The sequence below is a fragment of the Protopterus annectens genome, chromosome 1.part0 (genome assembly GCF_019279795.1).
Source record: "Protopterus annectens isolate FY-2018-M chromosome 1.part0, PAN1.0, whole genome shotgun sequence".
NCBI classification, from domain to species: domain Eukaryota; kingdom Metazoa; phylum Chordata; order Ceratodontiformes; family Protopteridae; genus Protopterus; species Protopterus annectens.
The window spans coordinates 1,521,201,693-1,521,221,731 of NC_056725.1; the positions used below are offsets into that span (position 1 = coordinate 1,521,201,693).

General features: G+C 36.9%; 1 protein-coding gene across 2 annotated transcripts in view; it reads left to right on the forward strand.

Moving 5' to 3' along the window:
* The window catches only part of THBS2 (thrombospondin 2), a 534,332-nt gene that overhangs the window by 417,498 nt on the left and 96,795 nt on the right, over positions 1-20,039 (forward strand). For both annotated transcript variants that reach the window (XM_044067817.1, XM_044067825.1), the window contains exon 17: positions 11,160-11,394. In XM_044067817.1, the coding sequence (XP_043923752.1) occupies positions 11,160-11,394 (235 nt within the window). The remainder of the gene's footprint in view (positions 1-11,159; positions 11,395-20,039) is intronic.

A 20,039-nucleotide genomic window follows, 5' to 3' on the forward strand; every position in this document is an offset into this window, starting at 1 on the left:
TCCCTAAAATCCACAAAAGTGTTACTGACCCCCCTATGAGAGCTTTAATTGACAGTAGATCCTCTATTACTTACCCATGTTCCAACTAATCACACACATCTTGGACAAATGCTGCAAGTACATTCCAAGTGTGTGTAAGGACTCATGGACATTTTTGGACAACATAAACAAACTGCCATTCAATGAAGATGACAACTTGTTAACTATTGATGTCATTGACCTCTATACGTGCATACCACACTTAGAGGCGGTTGAATGGACAGGGTCAATGTTACAAAAGTTTGGGCCCAGATTGGAGGTCTAACTGGTTATGGAATTACTTGAAATAGTACTAACCAGTAACTACTTCCTATTTGACGGGTGACTTCTATTTACAGAAACGGGTGGCGGCTCCCATGTGGAGCAGGTGTGGCAAACTATGTAATGGGGTACTGGGAAGCAAACATCTTGGCTGATCTCCTGGTATTATGGCCCCTGTTACCTTCTACACCCGCTACCTTGATCTACATGTTCCTCCTGTTCAGGGGGTCAGAATTGGAAGCGAAAACTTGGTGGATAATATCAGTAATTCCACTGAGTTCCTGAAGTTCACTTTTAAATTTTCTACCACCGAGCTGGATTATTTAGATGTCAAACTTACGAAAGATATTTGTCATCAGTGCTTCAGGTCCACCGTCTTTAGAAAGTTACATACTGCAATTCTTTCCTGCACTTCACCAGCTTTCACCCTCACAAACAGAAAAGATCTATAGTGAAGGGACAGCTGGTGAGGGCAGGAAGAATGTGCAGCACCCTTGTGGATTTTGTTAAGGAATGTTCATTTCTGAAGGAAATGTTCACTAACCGTGGCTATCCTGAGAAAATGGTTTGTGAACTTATTGAGGAAGTTACTCTTAAAAGAACTAGAGGCTTCTACACCCCTTTATTGACTAAACAAAAGGCCTCCTCCAGTGTAGTTAGTAGTTTCACAGATGAGGTGCCTATAAGTGGTCTAATAGGTAGCAATGTTGACCGCAGAGAATCAAACACAGATTTATCTTTGAGCTTCGGCCACTATTTTTAGTACTAATTCAGAAGCAATTCTGGACATCATCCGTAAGAATTGGAGGTTGATATCCTCAAACCCATCACTAGCAGGAAAATTGGGAGACGAACCCAGATTTATTTTTAAACGATCTAAAAATTTGAAGGAACTATTACAAAGGGATATCCAACAGCATAGTTTTTATAAAAGGAAAGGAATGTCCAGATGTGGATTCTGTAATTTCTGTAACAATGTCCGAACAGGGGAGACATTCCTTGTTAGGGACAGGAAGTTTGTCATCAAACATGCACTTAATTGTGAGAGCAAATCAGTTATATACATTGCTATGTGCAACTGCTGCTCTGGGTTCTACATCGGAAAAACCGACAGGAGACTGCGAGATAGGATGTATGAGCACTTGTATGCAATTAGGACATGTAAAGATGACAACGCACTGGCCAAACATATTGCATTGTTCCCAGGACATAGTTTTAGCTTTATGGCTATAGACCATGTACCCTTAAAAATCAGAGGGGGCCCTGTATCTTTAATACTAGAAAATTGTGAGCTGGATTGGCAGTTGCGCTTGGACGCTTTCTGTCTTCCTGGCCTTAACACTAACTGCAACATTGCCCCAGTTCTTAAATTAAAAAGTTATTTTAGGTAAAACCACTGTTATTATATAGTTTTCTCTGATTTTAGGTCTGACCCGTATATCAGGCAACACATATTGGATGATTTGGCAGTGTTGTGTGTTATCAGCACCTTGCACTAACACATTAGGTCTAGCTAGTTGACTTGACCGTCCACTATTCAGGGCTTACTTAACCTAACAGTCAGGTTTATAACCTAGTCTTAGTGGTCTTAGTAGGAAGACACAATGGATTCTCACGTGCTGAATCTTATAGGTCGCACGTGTTTTCCGCAGGGCAAAGGATATTTCTCCTTTTCCTTTTCTTTTCCTCCCCCCCCCCCTCCCTTCTTCTTCCTTTCTTTCTTCCTTAGTCCTGCATGGTTACAGCACAAATAGAATGTTTAATAAACTAAGCCTGAGCAAACATGAGTAGTATTTATCCCTTATACACACCTCATATAAGGCAAACTTGTTTTTAATGTTTTAAGTGAGTATTAGAGTATATTTTTCGATAGATCTACTTACATATTTTGTATAGTAGTTTATTGTAAATAGTAATGACATCTGTTTTTTGTCATCCATATTATTGTTAAGTCGCTGAGATCTTTTTTCATATAATTGAATCCATTTCTTATTGTTGTGTGCTACTTTTAAAAATGATTCTAAATGTGGGATGCCTTTAACTTTTTAGCACTTTGTATGTGTTTTTAAATACAACTGTTTGGTAACAGGAAACAGGAATATGTCATTTCCTGATGTAGTATTTTTAAAGTGAGTGTTTTTGTCTAACTTGTTTCTCTGAAGAAGCTGCAGTGGTCTGTGGCGAAAACGCTCTTTTGGTTTGTTCAAAATAAAAGCGTTAAGAAGCTTTTTGACTCGGAGGCGTTTCTGTCTGCAAACAAGGTTCCTCATTGTGTATATATATATATATATATATATGTGTGTGTGTGTGTGTGCATAGATCTATTTCAGTAGATCGAAGTTCGACCCACATATGGCCGAGACCATATGTTCGAACTCATAAAAGTTTGAACACTGAAATAAAAACACATAAAACAAAAAAACACAAAACTAAACATTTATATCCACCCCCCCACACCCCCTTACTTAAATATACCAACTCCGAGATCGCACTACATTGCTGAAATGGGAAAGCTTCCCTTTCCACTCTGTACGGAGATCTCCATTCAGTCTGATCGAACTTTTACAAGTTCGAACATATGGTCTTGGCCATATGTGGTTCAAACTTGTAAATGTTCGATCGACTGAAGGGGACCCATATATATATATATATATATATATATATATATATATATATATATATATAAATATAAATATACACACACACACACATATATATATATATATATATATACATATATATATATATATATATATATATATATATATATATATATATATATATATATATATAGTGGATATAAAAAGTTTACACACCCCTGTTAAAATGTCAGATTTTTGTGAAACTGAAACCACAATAAATCATTTCAAAGCTTTTCCCTCCTTTAATGTGACCTATAACCTGTACAATTCAATTGAAAAACAAACAAATCTGTTAGGGGAAAAATAAAAAAAAATACAAAACGTATGATACTCTGGTTGCATAAGTGTGCACACCCTTAAACTAATACTTTGTTGTGAGTACACACCCTTAAACCAATACTTTGTTGAATTAAATTTTGATGTAATTAAGCATGGTCCTTTTGCACATTTGAAAGCACGTGGAAGATTTCTGCTAAAATATACAAAAGGTAAAAACAAATGAAGCATATACATAGTTGTCAAACTACATGAATGCCAATCACTTGTTTACATGACAAAATAAGCAAAAGCTAATAGCGAAAAATACAATACATAATGTAATTCACTGCGATTGCTGTTGCAAACAGAAGAAAAGACATTCCTAGAAAAACTGCACAGTGATTTAATAAGGTAGCTATCTAATTTCGTTATATGAGAAGTTTCACTTATTAAGTCAAAAGAATCTGGGACTACTTTTGAGTTCATCAATGCTTGTGAAAGTTCTTGAAGTAGGTAAAGAATTCCAGAAGCTGATCACATTTATGTCCATCTCCAAAGTAACTTTGTCTTCTTTTTCAGCTTTTCTACGTGTTGAAGATGATAAGCAAATGTTCTTACTTCAATATAATACTGTAGACAATCAGGTGCGCAGTATTGAGCTTTTCTATATTAAGGTTTAATCTGGTGTATAATTCCTTCCAACCCAACTGTTTCAGACACTGAAAGTTGTAAAATGTCTTGCAACTTGGCTGTAAAGCTGGCACTCCTACTGCTAGCCTGCCACCAATTTAAGCATAACATCAGTCTGACTGGACAGTATACCACCTCAGAAAATTACCATAAAATAAATCTTCCACTCTGCAATGTCCAGATTCAATCACCTGAGACTATCTTAAGCAACCCTGACTACTCAAATCTTACAAAAAGCCTGTGCACTAACAACACAAAACATCATAAACTGGTTTAGAGTGATCACTTGTTCCAATCTGGCATGATTCTAGCAAGTGATTCTCAACTGACCAAAGATCAGGAAAACATGGGACAGCACTGGTAAAATGAAAACTCTAAAGGACTACAGTTACTAGTGAGCCTAGCCATATTGAAAAAGCACCTCCCCCCACACACACAAACACAGACAGACACAAACACACAAACAAACATCATGGACATATATATACGTTTTAAAAAAATGTACTCCCCAACACCCCCCCTCCCGAACATATATGTAATATGTCCATGTTTGCACAATATTGTGGAAGGGAGACAATCCCTAACAAGAGCAGAAACCTGTCGAGTAATCACTTGCTTTGATTCAGTGTGATACTAGCAAGTGATTCTCAGCTGACTGGGAATTAAGGAAATGTGCAACAGTGCTGGCCAAATAAGAATTCCAAAGGGGTTGCCCAATGATCCCAGTGAAAAAGCCATGTTCCAAAAGAAAACGACACTTCAGCACCTGAGCATATCAACAGCATTAACTGCTGATGGTGCTAACAAAGTAAAAAAATTTGTTAGGACTCTTATTTTGAAAGAAACTCTGTCATTGACCAAGTATAATGGAAAGCATAGGAAATCTACACTACTGAAGCAACAGACAGCAATTTTATGACTGGAATAATTTTCCATAATTACACTATGACCCACATATTTTATCAGGCAGTAAAGTCTACCATCCCTTCATGCCTTTCAACCTCATAGTGCAAGAAATCTGGACAAAGCCTAACAAAATTGCGTTGGGGGGAGAGACAAAGGTTCAACAACAGGGACAAATTTTAAATATTGCTCTTAGAAACTTAAGTTGTTAGAGTAACATGGTTTGTGTTATCATGCATTTCCTGAAGGATTTGAAGTCTGAAACTCAAATGTATGTCATTATTCAGTGACTTCAGTCCTCAGATCATCCCAGTGATTTATCAGAAAATCACATATTTTATGAGGAACATACCAAAAATATGAGGCAGAAATCTGGACATTCTGCAAAAGTCTGGACAGTTGTGAGGTATGATTCCACTGTGACAGTCCCACAACTTGTGGGAGTCCACAGCATGTGAGTGATGGTGAGAGGTGAATAGACAGTACAGACTGAATTAAATTTAGCTTAGCCTTGCAAGTCAACCAGCCAAAGTTACACCTTAAACTCCAGAAACTACGTCTGCACATATATAGCACCAGTTATTGACAAAAACTGATGGGAACTCGCTTTGTTTACAGTTCAGACTTCCAAGATGTTTGCACACTAGCCAACAGGCTAGTTAGAGATCTACAAGTGTAAAAACATCAATTATGAAACAAAAAATATCCAGTAAAGGCAAGTTACCAATTTGGGTAAATGCAGTTACTGACTAATAATTACACTGCCTGAGTGCCAGCAAAGAAGAAATATGGAGAAAGTAACAGAAAATCAGCCAGAAAAGGAGGAGAAAAAACTCTGTCTAGGAAGAATTATACAGCTGTTCAGAAAAACAAAGTTCAAGTTGCAAATCTGACTTCCAGTAACTTAGAGGAAAGAAAAATCAAATGCAGTAAGAGTTGTTTAAAATAAAGTGTGCCACTAAAGGAATATATAAAATCAAATAAATTGCTGAAAAATAGAATAAGCTGTAAGAAGCTATTCAGATAAGCAGATAACAAATGCAAAAATCCAAAGCTAAAATGATGAAAGTCTGGAAAAGCAGGAGGCTTCTCAAGAACAGCTATGTCTGTATGTGAAACAAATGGGTCAACTGATCCAGAAGGGTTTATGATCTGTCAGAGAGTTGGAGCAAAATCAGCATTACTAAAACTTGAAGAATGTGCATGATACTTAGGGAAAATATTTAATTTGGATGTCTTCTGCTCTGTAAAGCTGAAGTAGCTGCCAGACAAGTTATATAGGCTGCTGGAACAGCAAATGTTTGACTTCTGTGTGTGCTATGGGCCTGACATTTGACTTTTGTGTAATACTGGGCTTATGTTTGACTCTTGTATGTACTACTGGGCTGATGTTTGACTTCTGTGTGTACTACTGGGCTGATGTTTGACTTCTGTGTGTAGCACTGGGCTTACATTTGACTTCTGTGTTATTACTGGGCTAATGTTTCACTTCTGTGCGTGCTACTGGGCTGATGTTTGACTTCTGTGTTTGCTATGGGGCTGATATTTGACTTCTGTGTGTACTACTGGGCTGATGTTTGACTTCTGTGTTTGCTATGGGGCTGATGTTTGACTTCTGTGTGTGCTATGGGGCTGATGTTTGACTTCTGTGTGTACTACTGGGCTGACGTTTGACTGCTGTGTGTAGTACTGGGCTGATGTCTGACTTCTGTGTGTACTACTGGGCTGACGTTTGACTGCTGTGTGTAGTACTGGGCTGATGTCTGACTTCTGTGTGTACTACTGAGCTGACGTTAGACTTCTCTGTGTACTATTGGGCTGATGTTTGTTTGACTGGGCTGATATTTGACTTCTGTGTGTGCTATGGAGCTGATGTTTGAATTCTGTGTGTACTACTGGGCTGATGTTTGACTTCTGTGTTTGCTATGGGCTGATGTTTGACTTCTGTGTGTGCTATGGGGCTGATGTCTGACTTCTGTGTGTACTACTGAGCTGACGTTAGACTTCTCTGTGTACTATTGGGCTGATGTTTGTGTGCTACTAGGCCGACATTTGACTTTTGTGTGTACCACTGGGCATATGTTTGACTTCTGTGTGTTCTACTGGGCTGACATTTGACTTCTATGTGTACTACTGGGCTTAAGTTTGACTTTTGTGTGTACTACTAGGTTTACATTTGACTTCTGTGTGTACTACTGGGTTGATGTTTGACTTTTGTGTGTACTACTGGGCTGATGTTTGACTGGCCTTTCGTTTTACTTTTGTGTGTACTACTGGGTTGATGTTTGACTGCTGTGTGTACTACTGGGCTGATGTCTGACTTCTGTGTGTGCTACTGAGCTGACGTTAGACTTCTTTGTGTACTATTGGGCTGATGTTTGTGTGCTACTAGGCTGACATTTGACTTTTGTGTGTACCATTGGGCTGATGTTTGACTTCTGTGTGTACTACTGGGTTGATGTTTGACTTTTGTATGTACTACTGGGCTGATGTTTGACTTCTGTGTGTGCTATGCGGCTGATGTTTGACTTCTGTGTGTGTGGTACTAGGCTGATGTCTGACTTCTGTATGTGCTACTGGACTTTTGACTTTTGTGTGTACTACTGGGCTTATGTTTGACTTTTGTGTGTACTATTGGGCTGATATTTGATTTCTCTGTGTACTATTGAGTTGATGTTTGACTTCTGTGTGTACTTCTGGTCTCACTTTTGACTGAGTAACACATTTCAGAATGGACTCATTAAAATAGTACAAGTCATTAAGTGGGATGTCTTGCTTGATATTATAGACATCATATCAGTTTGCTGTGGTGCCTGACCATATCTGCAGGTGGAGTATGAGAGGACAATTTCATATACCAGCCATTTGCATTTTTTCAAGGAGGGGATATCAAAGATTAATATAACACAGAGAACAAAATGAAACATGACAATTTAATTTGTAAAGATGCAGAAGGACAAATAAATCTGAAAGTTCAAATGCTGATAAGGAATATTCGAGACTATAATTACAGTGGGCTGTAGTTACAGTCAGACAAGTCTAGTATGATGCGCTTGGTGATACTGAAATATACCCGCTGGAAAAATATACAACAAATGATGCTTCTGATTACATTTTTGAAAGCAATGCTACTAGAGACAGATGTGGCAGTACTAAAATTACTGTAAATGTTTCTTATTTAAAGATCAATGTATTACAACTGAAGGAAACTAAAATGGTATGATTAAAAAAATTTTAATACCATTTATTGTCATTAAAATGTATATCTACTATTGAAATGCCTTCACTTCATATGGCTGAACAACCGATTATTAACAGTTACAGCAGAGTTCTTTGCTGAGAATAAAGAAAGTCACCTGCAGTCTTCAATACTTCCAAGTAGTAATTGATATTTTTGGTTAGAATGGAAAACTGTAAAGTCAGGAGCTACCAAATGTCAAATGAAGAAGTAATGAATCTACACACAAACACACACACACACACACACACACACACACACACACACACACACACACACACACACACACACACAGCCAAAATACATACACATATATATCATATTTATATACACATATGAGTGCAATCAGAATGCTCAGGTGTTTTGTGGTTGGCTCAAGACTTTTTGATCACTGTTAAGTCTTGAAAAGTGAAAAGAACGGGACCTGCCCCCCAAATGGGATCCATAGCAGCTTCCAAGCCAAGGTGATATGAGAGAAATCAATCATGCCAGTAAAGCAGAGGGCCTAGGAATATCCGATCCACAAGGGTACTATACAGCAACACAACTATGATTAGTTTAAATGCAGTAATAATAGAAATCAATGTGGAAGTATCTGATGTAGACACATGGAGAAAATGCACAGGAAATTTGAAAATTGGTGATATGGTCACAGATTCAGAAGGGAAAATTTGGAGAAATGTACATTAGCGTGCCTATATAAGATTATTAAGGCATCAAATACCACAGAAACCAAAGGTTTTCTGTATGCAGCTTTCTGAAGCTGGTACCCAATGAGAGGATGCAGCTTAGGCATGATCCAGCAAAGGTAAAGGAGCAGGGAGTCTGGAAACCGTTAATCGAGGGGCCAGAATAATAACTTGGGAGGTAGCAAAATGAAGTTTGCACTGCAGGAAGGTGACTCTAGTTTCATGAGGCAGTAACTAAACTCAAGGAATTGTCAAGGAAGAGAGGGGGCAGATCTAGTGAAACCGGAGCTGAAGGGGTTACCTATTGAGTCCAATACACCTGAGGCACATCATAAAAGATTGAGGGAAGTTAAAAGCTGACTGGGAGATAATGTCATGCATGGGATACTCAAATGAGCAGTGACAAGCTGTATCTCAGGTCCCTAAATATTCCACAAAGGCCAGTACACTTAGCATCTTTGCTTGCACAAAAATCTCTACACCCAAGAAGAATAAATAAAATGTTCCCACAAGCAGAAGATAGGTGTTGGATGAGTAGGTTAGAGGAGGTAGGAGACTTGAAACATATTTTTGTCTTGAACAAAGTTAACTCATTTGAAAGAATAACTTCAGGGCATATACATAAAGTCCTTAGATGATAATTCAATCTTAAAAAGTGAGTTTTTATTAGGATGGGATGGAACTATAAAACAATGCAATACAATACCTTAATTAGATTAATAATGTTCTAATAAAGCAGTAACACAGAAGTGGAAATGTGAAAGCCTACCTAACATACAGGAAATACGTGACATTATGAACAATCTGAAAGGCATGTAACGGAATACATAAACATACACAAAAATATCATATCTGTTGAGTAAATGGTTGCTCTGGTCTCACATGATACTGAGAAAAAGTAGAATATGGGCGTATCAGTCTTGAGAAACAAGAAGCAGGCAAACGTTGAGGGAGATGGAATAGCAGCAATGCAGAGGAGAATTAATTTCAGTGGGAATGATTAACCATGGCTGGCTACGGAAAATGAGAGGTATTTGCATTTGACTATTAAGGTTCTTCTAACTGGCTTATTTTAAAAACTGAATGGTACTATGATTGAAATTCCGAATTTTAGTTTGAGCCCAGATGTTAACTAAAAATAAAATATAGACGAATCTTAGCTGGTATGAGTTGACCACACTGCTAAGAAATAATATTGATGTACATCATGAATTTGGACTACAGAACATCTGGAACTGTATGCTTTGAATTGTTAATATGTATTTCTGAAATACCCAGCCTGTACAAACAATTTTCAGCAAATTCTTGGGGCATGACCCAGAAATTTCTTTTGTAAAAGATTAAAAAAATCTTAAAAATTCAATACAGCTTTTCTAGTAGTTATACAAATGAATTAGCATTGACAGTAAATAACCTTTTTAAGGATGGAAGCACAACATGACTGTATGTGAAGAATTGCCCCCCAACACCCCCACCCCCCAGCTAGGAATATCTACACTCAGGGATCACACAGATCTCAAGGTAAGAATAATAGAACATGGGGTGGGGTCAGATTAGCAGCCCTGAGTAAATATGTCCAGTCTGAAGTAGCACAGATCTCAGAATAAGAATAACACAGAATATGCCCTGGGGAGGTTTTTTTTTTTTTTTTTTTTTTTGCATGCAGTAACAGTCTGCTTCCATTACCTTGCGTCCTAATATACTAAACCATATTGTTTTAACTCTTTCATTTATCAAGTTTAGATTCAGAACTACCTTTAGATTAGATGCTTTGAGCAAGATAAAGTCAGGCTCACAGAATGCCATGACTAATAACTGATGAGTTATTAATTTATTTTGGCCCTCCAATCCTTTGATGATCATCAGTCCTACATTCCATCTGCCCAGGCAGCCCATTCCTTTCAGTAGCTACAGCCAATAATTTCCTACCAGTGTTAAGGGATCAAGCAATGAAAGTGATGCTATAATTCATTTTGGGAACCTTTGGGGGGCTCTACTAAGCCTAACTGGCTTCTTGCATGTGTGTCCATGCCATCCCAATGGATGACATGCAGTTAGTCCCTGTGAAAAGTAAAGTGTCTCCCAGTCGTCTTACCCTCCCTAAATGGGTCACCTCCAGAAGTCCGCATTCACCACACAGAATTTTAAAACAGAGTCCATACTTCCAGGCATGCACCCCACACCCTATCCCAACACAAGAAAGCAGACTCTGCTCCATTATTCCAGTTTCATCACTAGTCAGTGCCTTCAGTGCCAAAGACATTCATCAAACCAGAGTTGCAGGATTTTAGTTACATCTTCCAGCAGATGGGTAATTGGATTTATACATTTTAAAATAATGGTACTGCATACTGTAAATGACACAGATATACTATATAATGACATCCAAAAATAATGTGTTTCAATAGCATCTATCATACCTGTAACTCTCTTTTGCAGACAGATACAGATAATGACCTAGTTGGGGACAAATGTGACAATAATGAGGACATTGACGAAGATGGTCATCAAAACAACTTGGACAACTGCCCCTACATTCCCAATGCAAACCAAGCTGACCATGACAAGGATGGCAAAGGAGATGCCTGCGACTGGGATGATGACAATGATGGTATCCCCGATGACAGAGACAACTGTCGCTTGGTGCCCAATGATGACCAGCTGGATTCAGATGGTAGGAGCATTTTGAAAATTGTTTGGTATTACGTGTTATTGTCACCTTATTTGATAATCAGTTTTGCATGATTCAGTTTGTGTATATGAGCACAAGTTCTGCTTCATATTCCTGTAACTTATGTGGAAGCATGACAATGGATGAACTTGAACAAACCATCCACAGACTTTTAAATTAGATGCAGTGTTATCACTTCTCAGCTAATAAATCAGTAATGTGAAAGTATTGATTTGACTGATACTCAACTTGATTCTTCACCTAACCTGCAAATTATTAAATAGCTTGAGATTTCTAGCTAGCACCATGGTGCAATGGGATAGAGCCCTTACTGTGACCCAAGTGACCAGGGTTTGATTAGAATCTCTGGCACTGAAGGAACCAGGCAAGGAGAGAGAGGAATGAATGGGTGTGGCCTGGTTACCTCTCACAGAGGAAGGGTGCCCACACACACTTGGAAGGACACTCTGGGGGAAAGGCAGGGGCACATGGAGAGAAAGTCTTTTGCATGCTGCTCCCTGATAACTATCTGATAACTATAGCTGGGGAGAAAAGGAAAAATATAGACCACCTTCACTGATGTCTAAATGATGGTCCTTGATGGTTGACCCTTCACCTTGTGAATGAGAATGAAGGTGCCAAATATCCAAGAAGTAGCTGATGGTCAACAGATAGTGAGGGTGAAAATACGCAAATATATATGTTGTATTCCTCCATTAAGTCACTCATTCTACCACAAAGGTAGAAGGCTGCATGTCTTCATGTCTACATATATCCTGAGAATCTTCCACCTTTTCTAAATACCTGACTTATAACAGAATGCAATGTCCTGAGAAGAATAAGTGCTAGTAAACAGTATAAACAAGAATAGTTTTCATTGAAATTCTCCATTATGTTGGTGACAGCACATCCCTGCTCTTCACATCAATCTTACATTAAAATACTAAAAATTTAAAGTGAAATTCTTAAACACAATATCCGGTGTTTAGGACTAGTGCAAAAAAAGGTGTCCCATTTAAAAAATTATTGATTCTTGCACAACATCACAACAAGGTCACATAAGATAATATTGCATGATCCATGTGCAAATGGCAACACAGCTTGCATAACCGTCATCTACATGTTTCAAAAACAGGCAAGCAGGACACTAGAATCCCCCAATGAAGTTTTTTTTTTTTTTTTTGTAACATAAAGAAAGCAATATTTACTACAAAACAGAAGCCACTGCCATGTGTAATACTCCAAACCACAGGACAGGGAATGCACAGATAGATGCAGAAGCTCTGCCAAACATTTTATTTATTATCTTTATTTATTCATCCTTTGCTGGCCAGGTTAGTCCCACTAGGCTACTAGCCTCATTATAGGGGAGACCCAAGGTGGTATTTATACTACTCAGGGAAATTTAGCCAGGGCACTGGGGAACTTCACTTCTTCTTTTCTATGCATGTTATGGGATCTTTTACATCCAACGGTTCTGTCCAAAGGAAACACAAACCAAGAAAAACAAGTATAAGGTATCCAGACAACCACTCAGCAGGTACAAATAATGACAGTTTATTGGGTTCTCAATAAAACCACACTCAAAACACAATAGTCCACAGATTAAGCGCTTTCGTCAGAATAACCAACTTCATCAGAATACACATAATACAACTCAAAGAATTTAAATACCCTCCCAAAAGGCAAAAACCCTGACATCACATCCTACTATTAGATCACTTCCTGTCAAATAATGCACATATTTAAAGGAAATAATACCTGACTTAAATTGCCAAGACATATGAAAAAGTATACTCCCATATTGCAAATAAATATAAAAATGTAAACACACATACATATCACCAATGAATATAAATGTATATAAATATATAACAAACTGTAAACACTGTGATACAAAAAAATGGGGTAATAAACCCATGAAGTAACAATAAAAAAACTTTAAAATATTTTTAAATACTTTTAAAATATTTTTTTAAATATAAAACAAAGCTCTTAGCTTCAACAAGGGCATAATACTTATATGCTCGTTGATGCCAGGATATGAGCCTGCATTCAACTTAATTTGCCATTTTAACTCTAATAATTCTAAATAATCATCCACTGGGCCACCCCGGGGTCCCAGGTTCGCATGATCAATGGCAAAAAACCTAAAAAAATACATTGGATATTTGTCCATGACTGAAAAGTGCATTGTTTTTATTTTTGCATTTAATATCATAGTAGTGCTCATTTACTCTCTGCTTAAAGGCCCTTTTCATTTTGCCCACATAAAATATGTTGCACAACCTGCACATCCTTTGCATCCACCTGACCTACCACCAACTCAAGCAGATGGGGCTTCAGTTTAACATCTCATCCAAAGGATGGCACATTCAGGAGTGTAACACTCCACTTATACTGCACTGCAGTGCCAGCTATCAACCTACCTGGTGCAGGAAGAGAACCCACAACCTTCTGTTCCAAAGCTGAGTCTGCTAACTGTTGCACCACTGACACTGACTTGGAACTGCACACCTGTTGATGCAGTAGGTAGCACACTCATCTTTGGTTCTGGAAAACCAGAAGCTTGTGAGTTTTATTTCCACTCCAGGTGACTGGCTTGTGGACACTGCAGTGCAGAATTAGAGGACTATTGCACTCCTAAGTGTGTCTTTCTTCTGATGACATGCTAAACTGAGTTCCCTTCTACTTGAGCTGGTGGTGCTTTATTAATATTTACATTCATTTTATATAATATAAAAATTTAAATCAATTATTTATAGTATACAGTATATTTTATTACATTTATACCTAAAATTATTTATAAGTTATGAACACAAAAAAAACTTTACAAACAATCCTATTTCTTTCATTATTTTTTCTTTTATATTTATCTTCTACCCCCATCATTTTTTCTTATTTCAGCTAATACATCATCCTCTTCCGTTCTCTTGTTATATAACAAATTATAACATCTTTTTGCATGACACCCATATTGTCACAAACTGCACTTTATCCCATTTATCAATTTCACATTTCTTTATTTTATCATAATTCTCATATAATACCATTTTCATATTTGTACATTAAAATCCTTTATAATTATATTGATTTTTAAACTTGTCCCAAAGTTCTTTATTCTTTTTGCAATCCCCCCAAAAAACTGTTTTGTTGTTTCTTCTTCACTACAGTCAGCAAATTATCTTGCCTTCATCACTGTATATTTCATATTCTTTCACCAGTACATTCTTCACAAAGAATCCTCTAATTTATAAAACCTTTCAAACATTTTTCTTCCATCTTTTATTGCCTTTTTTCATCTTCTTTTAATTCCTTCCATAGGTACACCAAAAAAAACAAAACAAAAAAAAAATCTAAAATCATATTATACCATTCCTTTCCTTCCCCATGGTATTCACTTACTTTTAACTTCCATAATTTAATTTTTGTTATATTCTTTTTCTTCCATCCTGTTTTTTTTCTTTCATTTTCCCTGTTTTTCGTCCTATACATTTTTTTTATTTTTATATAGCATCTTACCTATTGTTTCTTTTGTCTTTCTTTTACCGGTCCCACTGCTCAAAGTAAATGCAAAGATGCTAAGTGCACCACTGTATTGTTTTTCTTTTTTTTAAATTCAAACCATCTTCTTATTTTTTGTTATGAATTATCCCTCTTCTCACTAGGTTCAGCCTTCAGCACCAAATGAAGCTAAAACTCTCTAATACCTTTTTTCCATTTGAGTGGGATACACACACACACACACACACACACACACACACATATATATATATATATATATATATATATATATATCCCTAAATATGCTATTTTTCCTAATACATAAGTATTCAGCATATATGTCTTTTTTCTGAAATGCTGAGTAAAAACTTTCCCAAAAGCTAACTTTTTGTTATCTGTTCCAGTATCTCTTTCCATTGACTTATTACACTTATATACTCACTAAATGGCACCCTCAAGATCACTACTTCCTTTCTTCTGAAATATATTCTGTTTATTTTTGTATCACCAAATCCCTTACATTTCATTTCTTTTAACTGCAGGCCAGACTTTTTAATAGCTTTTCAATCACTATTAGAAATACACTTATCCATCTCTTTCATTTTTTTGTTATTAGTACTAAATCATCTGCATATGCTATACATATTGGTAATATTTCCTTCCCTCTCATATCTTGCCTCCCTCATTTCATACATGCATGTCTGAACTACTGGATTTATTACTAATTCACATAAACACATGCTCATCAGGCATCCCTGTTTTACTTTTCTCTTCCCATCCATTAATCATAACTTGAACCCATGAATTTTCATAACATTTCTTTATAACATTAATATTTTTTCTACTATGCCATATGCTGCTAAAATCTGCCACAGTGCTTTGTGGCTCACTTTATCAGATGCTTTAGTTGCGTTGCATCCTATCTGTCTAACTTCTTTATTTTCTTTCAGCATCATGTCTGCTACTTCTTTCACTACTCTTCCTTTTATAACATAAATCACTTCTCCTTCAACCTCATCCAATACTTTCTCTATCCCTTTTTGTAATATTTTCATAAAAAAAAACTTTATAGTCAGTATTCCCCAGTGTTATGGGTCTCCATTTTTTATATTTTTCATCCTTTTTCCATATAAATGTTATCACTCCCACATATGCCTTCCTCCATTATACCCTCCTTGATCCATTCATGTAATATAACAACTTTCTCTTTCATCTTATTTATTTCCTTACAATAGTCATAACTTACATCATCTAATCCTGGTGCCGATTCATCTGAACCTTCTTTTATCTTCTTCTCTATTTCTTCTATTCTTACACAATTTTCTAAAAACTCTTTATTTTTTCCACTAACTTTTCTCTATTTTTTCATACATCTTTTTTTGTTCCTATATTTTATCACTTCCTTTTTCTATTTATTTCTCATAATTCCATTCAATTTCTTTATATTTAATATTATTTTGTGTATTCCTCTTTCAGTTCTAAATATATAGTTTTGCTTCTGCTTATTTACTACCCACCACTGTATCCAATTGTTATAAGATGGTCTCATTGTCATGACTTTTTCATAATATTTTATTCTATCTTATCATTTCTTCTTCCTATTTAAACTTTGCAGTCAATTTTGTTATCTCTTTTCCCTCTTTTATTATTATTTTGCTGTTTCCCCCTATTCTAGCCCATACTGCTCTATTATCTGAAAACTCTGCCATCTGTCCTCCTCCCCTTTATTTATTTCATGCCTTTAGAATAAATAATATAATCAATTTCAGTCATAAAAATCCCCCAGTTATATGTCCATTCTCTATTCTTTCCTACTTTTAAATCTTGACATTTTATTACATCCCTTTTTATCATATTATCCTGTGTCAATTTTCCCCTTTCTTTCCTATGGTTACAGTTAAAATCTCCAACCATCACTACTGGCATATTAATAACCAATTTTTTTTATTTCTTCAAACAATGTTTTTCTCTCTGTCATATAAGTATATCCATAAAATGTTATTAGTCTAACACATTGTGTCTCATTCTCTTATCACATATCACTACTCATCCTGGCACTACTATTGTTACATCTAAAATTCATATTTGTTCATTTTTTATAAGAATTCTTATTTCAGAACATGTCTCATTTTCCACTGACCAAATAATCAAACTGTCCCCATACTGTCTGTATTCTTTTCCTTTTTTTTCTTTGTTACATCTGGTATCTAGTGTTTTATTTCCAGATCTTATTTTTGTTTGCATAACTAATATAAACAATAGCTCTGTACTTCTGCTTGCCTCCTCTTCAAGCTGCAGAAGTCACTGAGCAGCTGTATCATCTTCAGGCCAGCCTATCAAAATTGTAAGGATGATAATTTCAAGTCCTTATAATTTTAAAGGTGTGACCATTTTAACTTATATCAGCTTCACCAACACAGTTCCTGCTTATACACACACTCACACACACACACACACACACACACACACACACACACACACACACACACACACACACACACGTACATATCTATCGATCTGTATTTATATATTTCTATCTCTCTCTCTCTCTCTCTCTATATATATATATATAAAAAACGCTTGGCTATCCTGTTGAACTTTGCCCCTTACACCCACAGTAGTGCAATCTCGGAGTTGGTATATTTAGTTAAGGGGATGGATTTAGTTTTGTTTTTTTTTTTTTTGTTTTTTTTCGGGACGGCCAAACGGTTACTTACCTTGGGTCGGAATGTCAGTATTCCGGACGTCGGTTTTCTGACTGGTCAGTGTATTCATCTTGGTGAAGTGAATGTCAGTGATATATATCTATATACATCTATATATATACATATATATATATATATATATATATATATATATATATATATATATATATATATATATATATATAATATATATATATATATATATATAAGGATCAACTCTCAGGTCAATGCATATCAGGGTATGAGCAAAAAAGTACAGTTGTGTAAGCAAACTTACCATAACAGAAGATGATTGAATGTTGATTGCTGCAATAATTTTAGCGATAAGGGTTATATCCTGCCAAGGATATAACAGCTAGCCAGCATCCAAAGCTTCAGGGCACATTCCACACACACAAACCATCAGCCAGCTCAAGCTGAACTAACTAAAAGGGCAGGTTTGAGTGCCAAGCCCCTCAGAGCTTTCATGCCACCAGAGAGATGGAGGCTGTGCCCTGAAAGGACAATGTTAGGAATAGCAAAAAACAAATATTTGCACCTTGGCATAAACAACATGACATGAAACATAGAAATAAGTGGGATGCAGGGAGGGAGTGGCTACTGCAGCAGTGATCAGATTATTTATACAGTTGTACTATGTTCATCATACTGATCACTGCTGCAGTAGCCTTAACTACATGGGTAGATTACCCTATCTTGCCAGATTTGGGAGATGTAAGGGGGAGGGGTCCAGGACTCCTGGAGAATGGTCATAACGAAACCTGATCTAGACTTAGAGAAGGAATAAAGCCTGTAATCCCTTGTAAATGCATGTACAGAAGACCAAGTTGCTGCTTTAGAATACTTCTAGAATCAAACCTTTTCCAAAAAGCAGAGATGAAGCCAAGGCCCCAGCAGAGTGTGCCTTGAACTGCCTGGAACAGTTTTTTGTATTGAGTATAACAAAATGTAATAGCCTGAGACAACCTTTGGAAATAGCCTGTTTTGACACAGGTTTTTCTTCTTAGCTTCACAAGAAATGAACAACTGATCCAAAGATCTGAAAGATGTAATTCTGTCAGGATAGTACCTGGGTTGTCTGTGGTATTAGTAATGGATGACCTGAATGCACATGTCAGGATAGACAGAACAGGATATGAGGGCTGCCTGGTTCCAAATATTTGGTGCAACAGAAATAAAGGAGAGGCCATTCAAGACTTCAATCTGACAAATGGCTTGATGATGGCCAACACGTGGTTCAGCAAGAGAGACAGTCAAAAGTTCATATACAAGAGTGGACAACATGTTACTCAGGTAGAATTCCTCCTAGTAAGGAAAGGGCACTGGAGTAGAATCAGTTACTGCAAATTCATCCCAAATGAAGCAGTCAGCCCATTGCAAAAGCCAATGGTTGCCACAATCAGCTGCAAGAAGTTGTCAGAGAAGCTTCTATGGGCAACATAGACTAGGCTGAAGACTAGGAAGTTTACTGGATCAAAAGTAAAACAGTTCAATGAATTACTCAGGGATCTAGCATCTCAGGAAGAAGAGGAAATAGGTGGAGTCGAAGAAGAATGGCAATGCCTCAAAACAGCATGTGTCAGGACTACAGAACAGGTATGTGGCTCAGTGAGGCATGCAAATGAGGTATACAAGGAACTCTGGCTGTGAAAGGCAGAAATCCAGAAAGTCATCAAAAGAAAGGAGTACATGAAAAGTGGTAGATAGGAGAGAAGGACCAGGCTAAGAAAAACTTCTGGTTGTCTAACAAAGAGGCTAAGAGAGAAGTTGACTGTTCACCAGCCCATAGGAAATCAAAGGCAGATGGAAAGAGTACTTTCAACAGCTTCTAAATGAAGAAAACTGCACAGAAGCTGTACTGCCCCAGAATCATTCTATGATTAAAGAAGAGGAGCCCACCATAAAAGGAGTAGGAGCAGCACTAAAGAAAATGAATTCAGAGAAAATAGCAGGCACAGATGATGTAGGTGGGAAAGGGGAAAATGGCACCTGAGGGTACTCTTAGCAGTGTGGAGAGAAAGGCTTACTCCAGATGACTGGAGAATAAGCATACTAGTGCCAGTGTTCAAGAACAAAGGGGACATCCGCAGCTGTGGGCAGTACAGGAATATTAAGCTTCTGTCACACTACATGAAAGTTCTGGAGATAGTGCTTAATAAATGAATCACATAGTGGAAAGTAAGGTGGGAAATGAGCAGTTCAGATTTAAATCAGGATGCATCACAACAGAACCAGTGTTTGTAATAAGACAGATGGTTGACAGGATGTTAGAGACAAGGAAAGAGTCTAACTGGGCATTAGACATGGGGAAAACATATGACAAGGTCCCAAAAAAGATGATTTGGGCAGTCCTGCAATGGCTTAAAGTCCCAGAAACATTGTTAGAATTAGTGCAGATCATGGACAAGGATCCAGTGACTTAAGTATAAACAGTGTTCA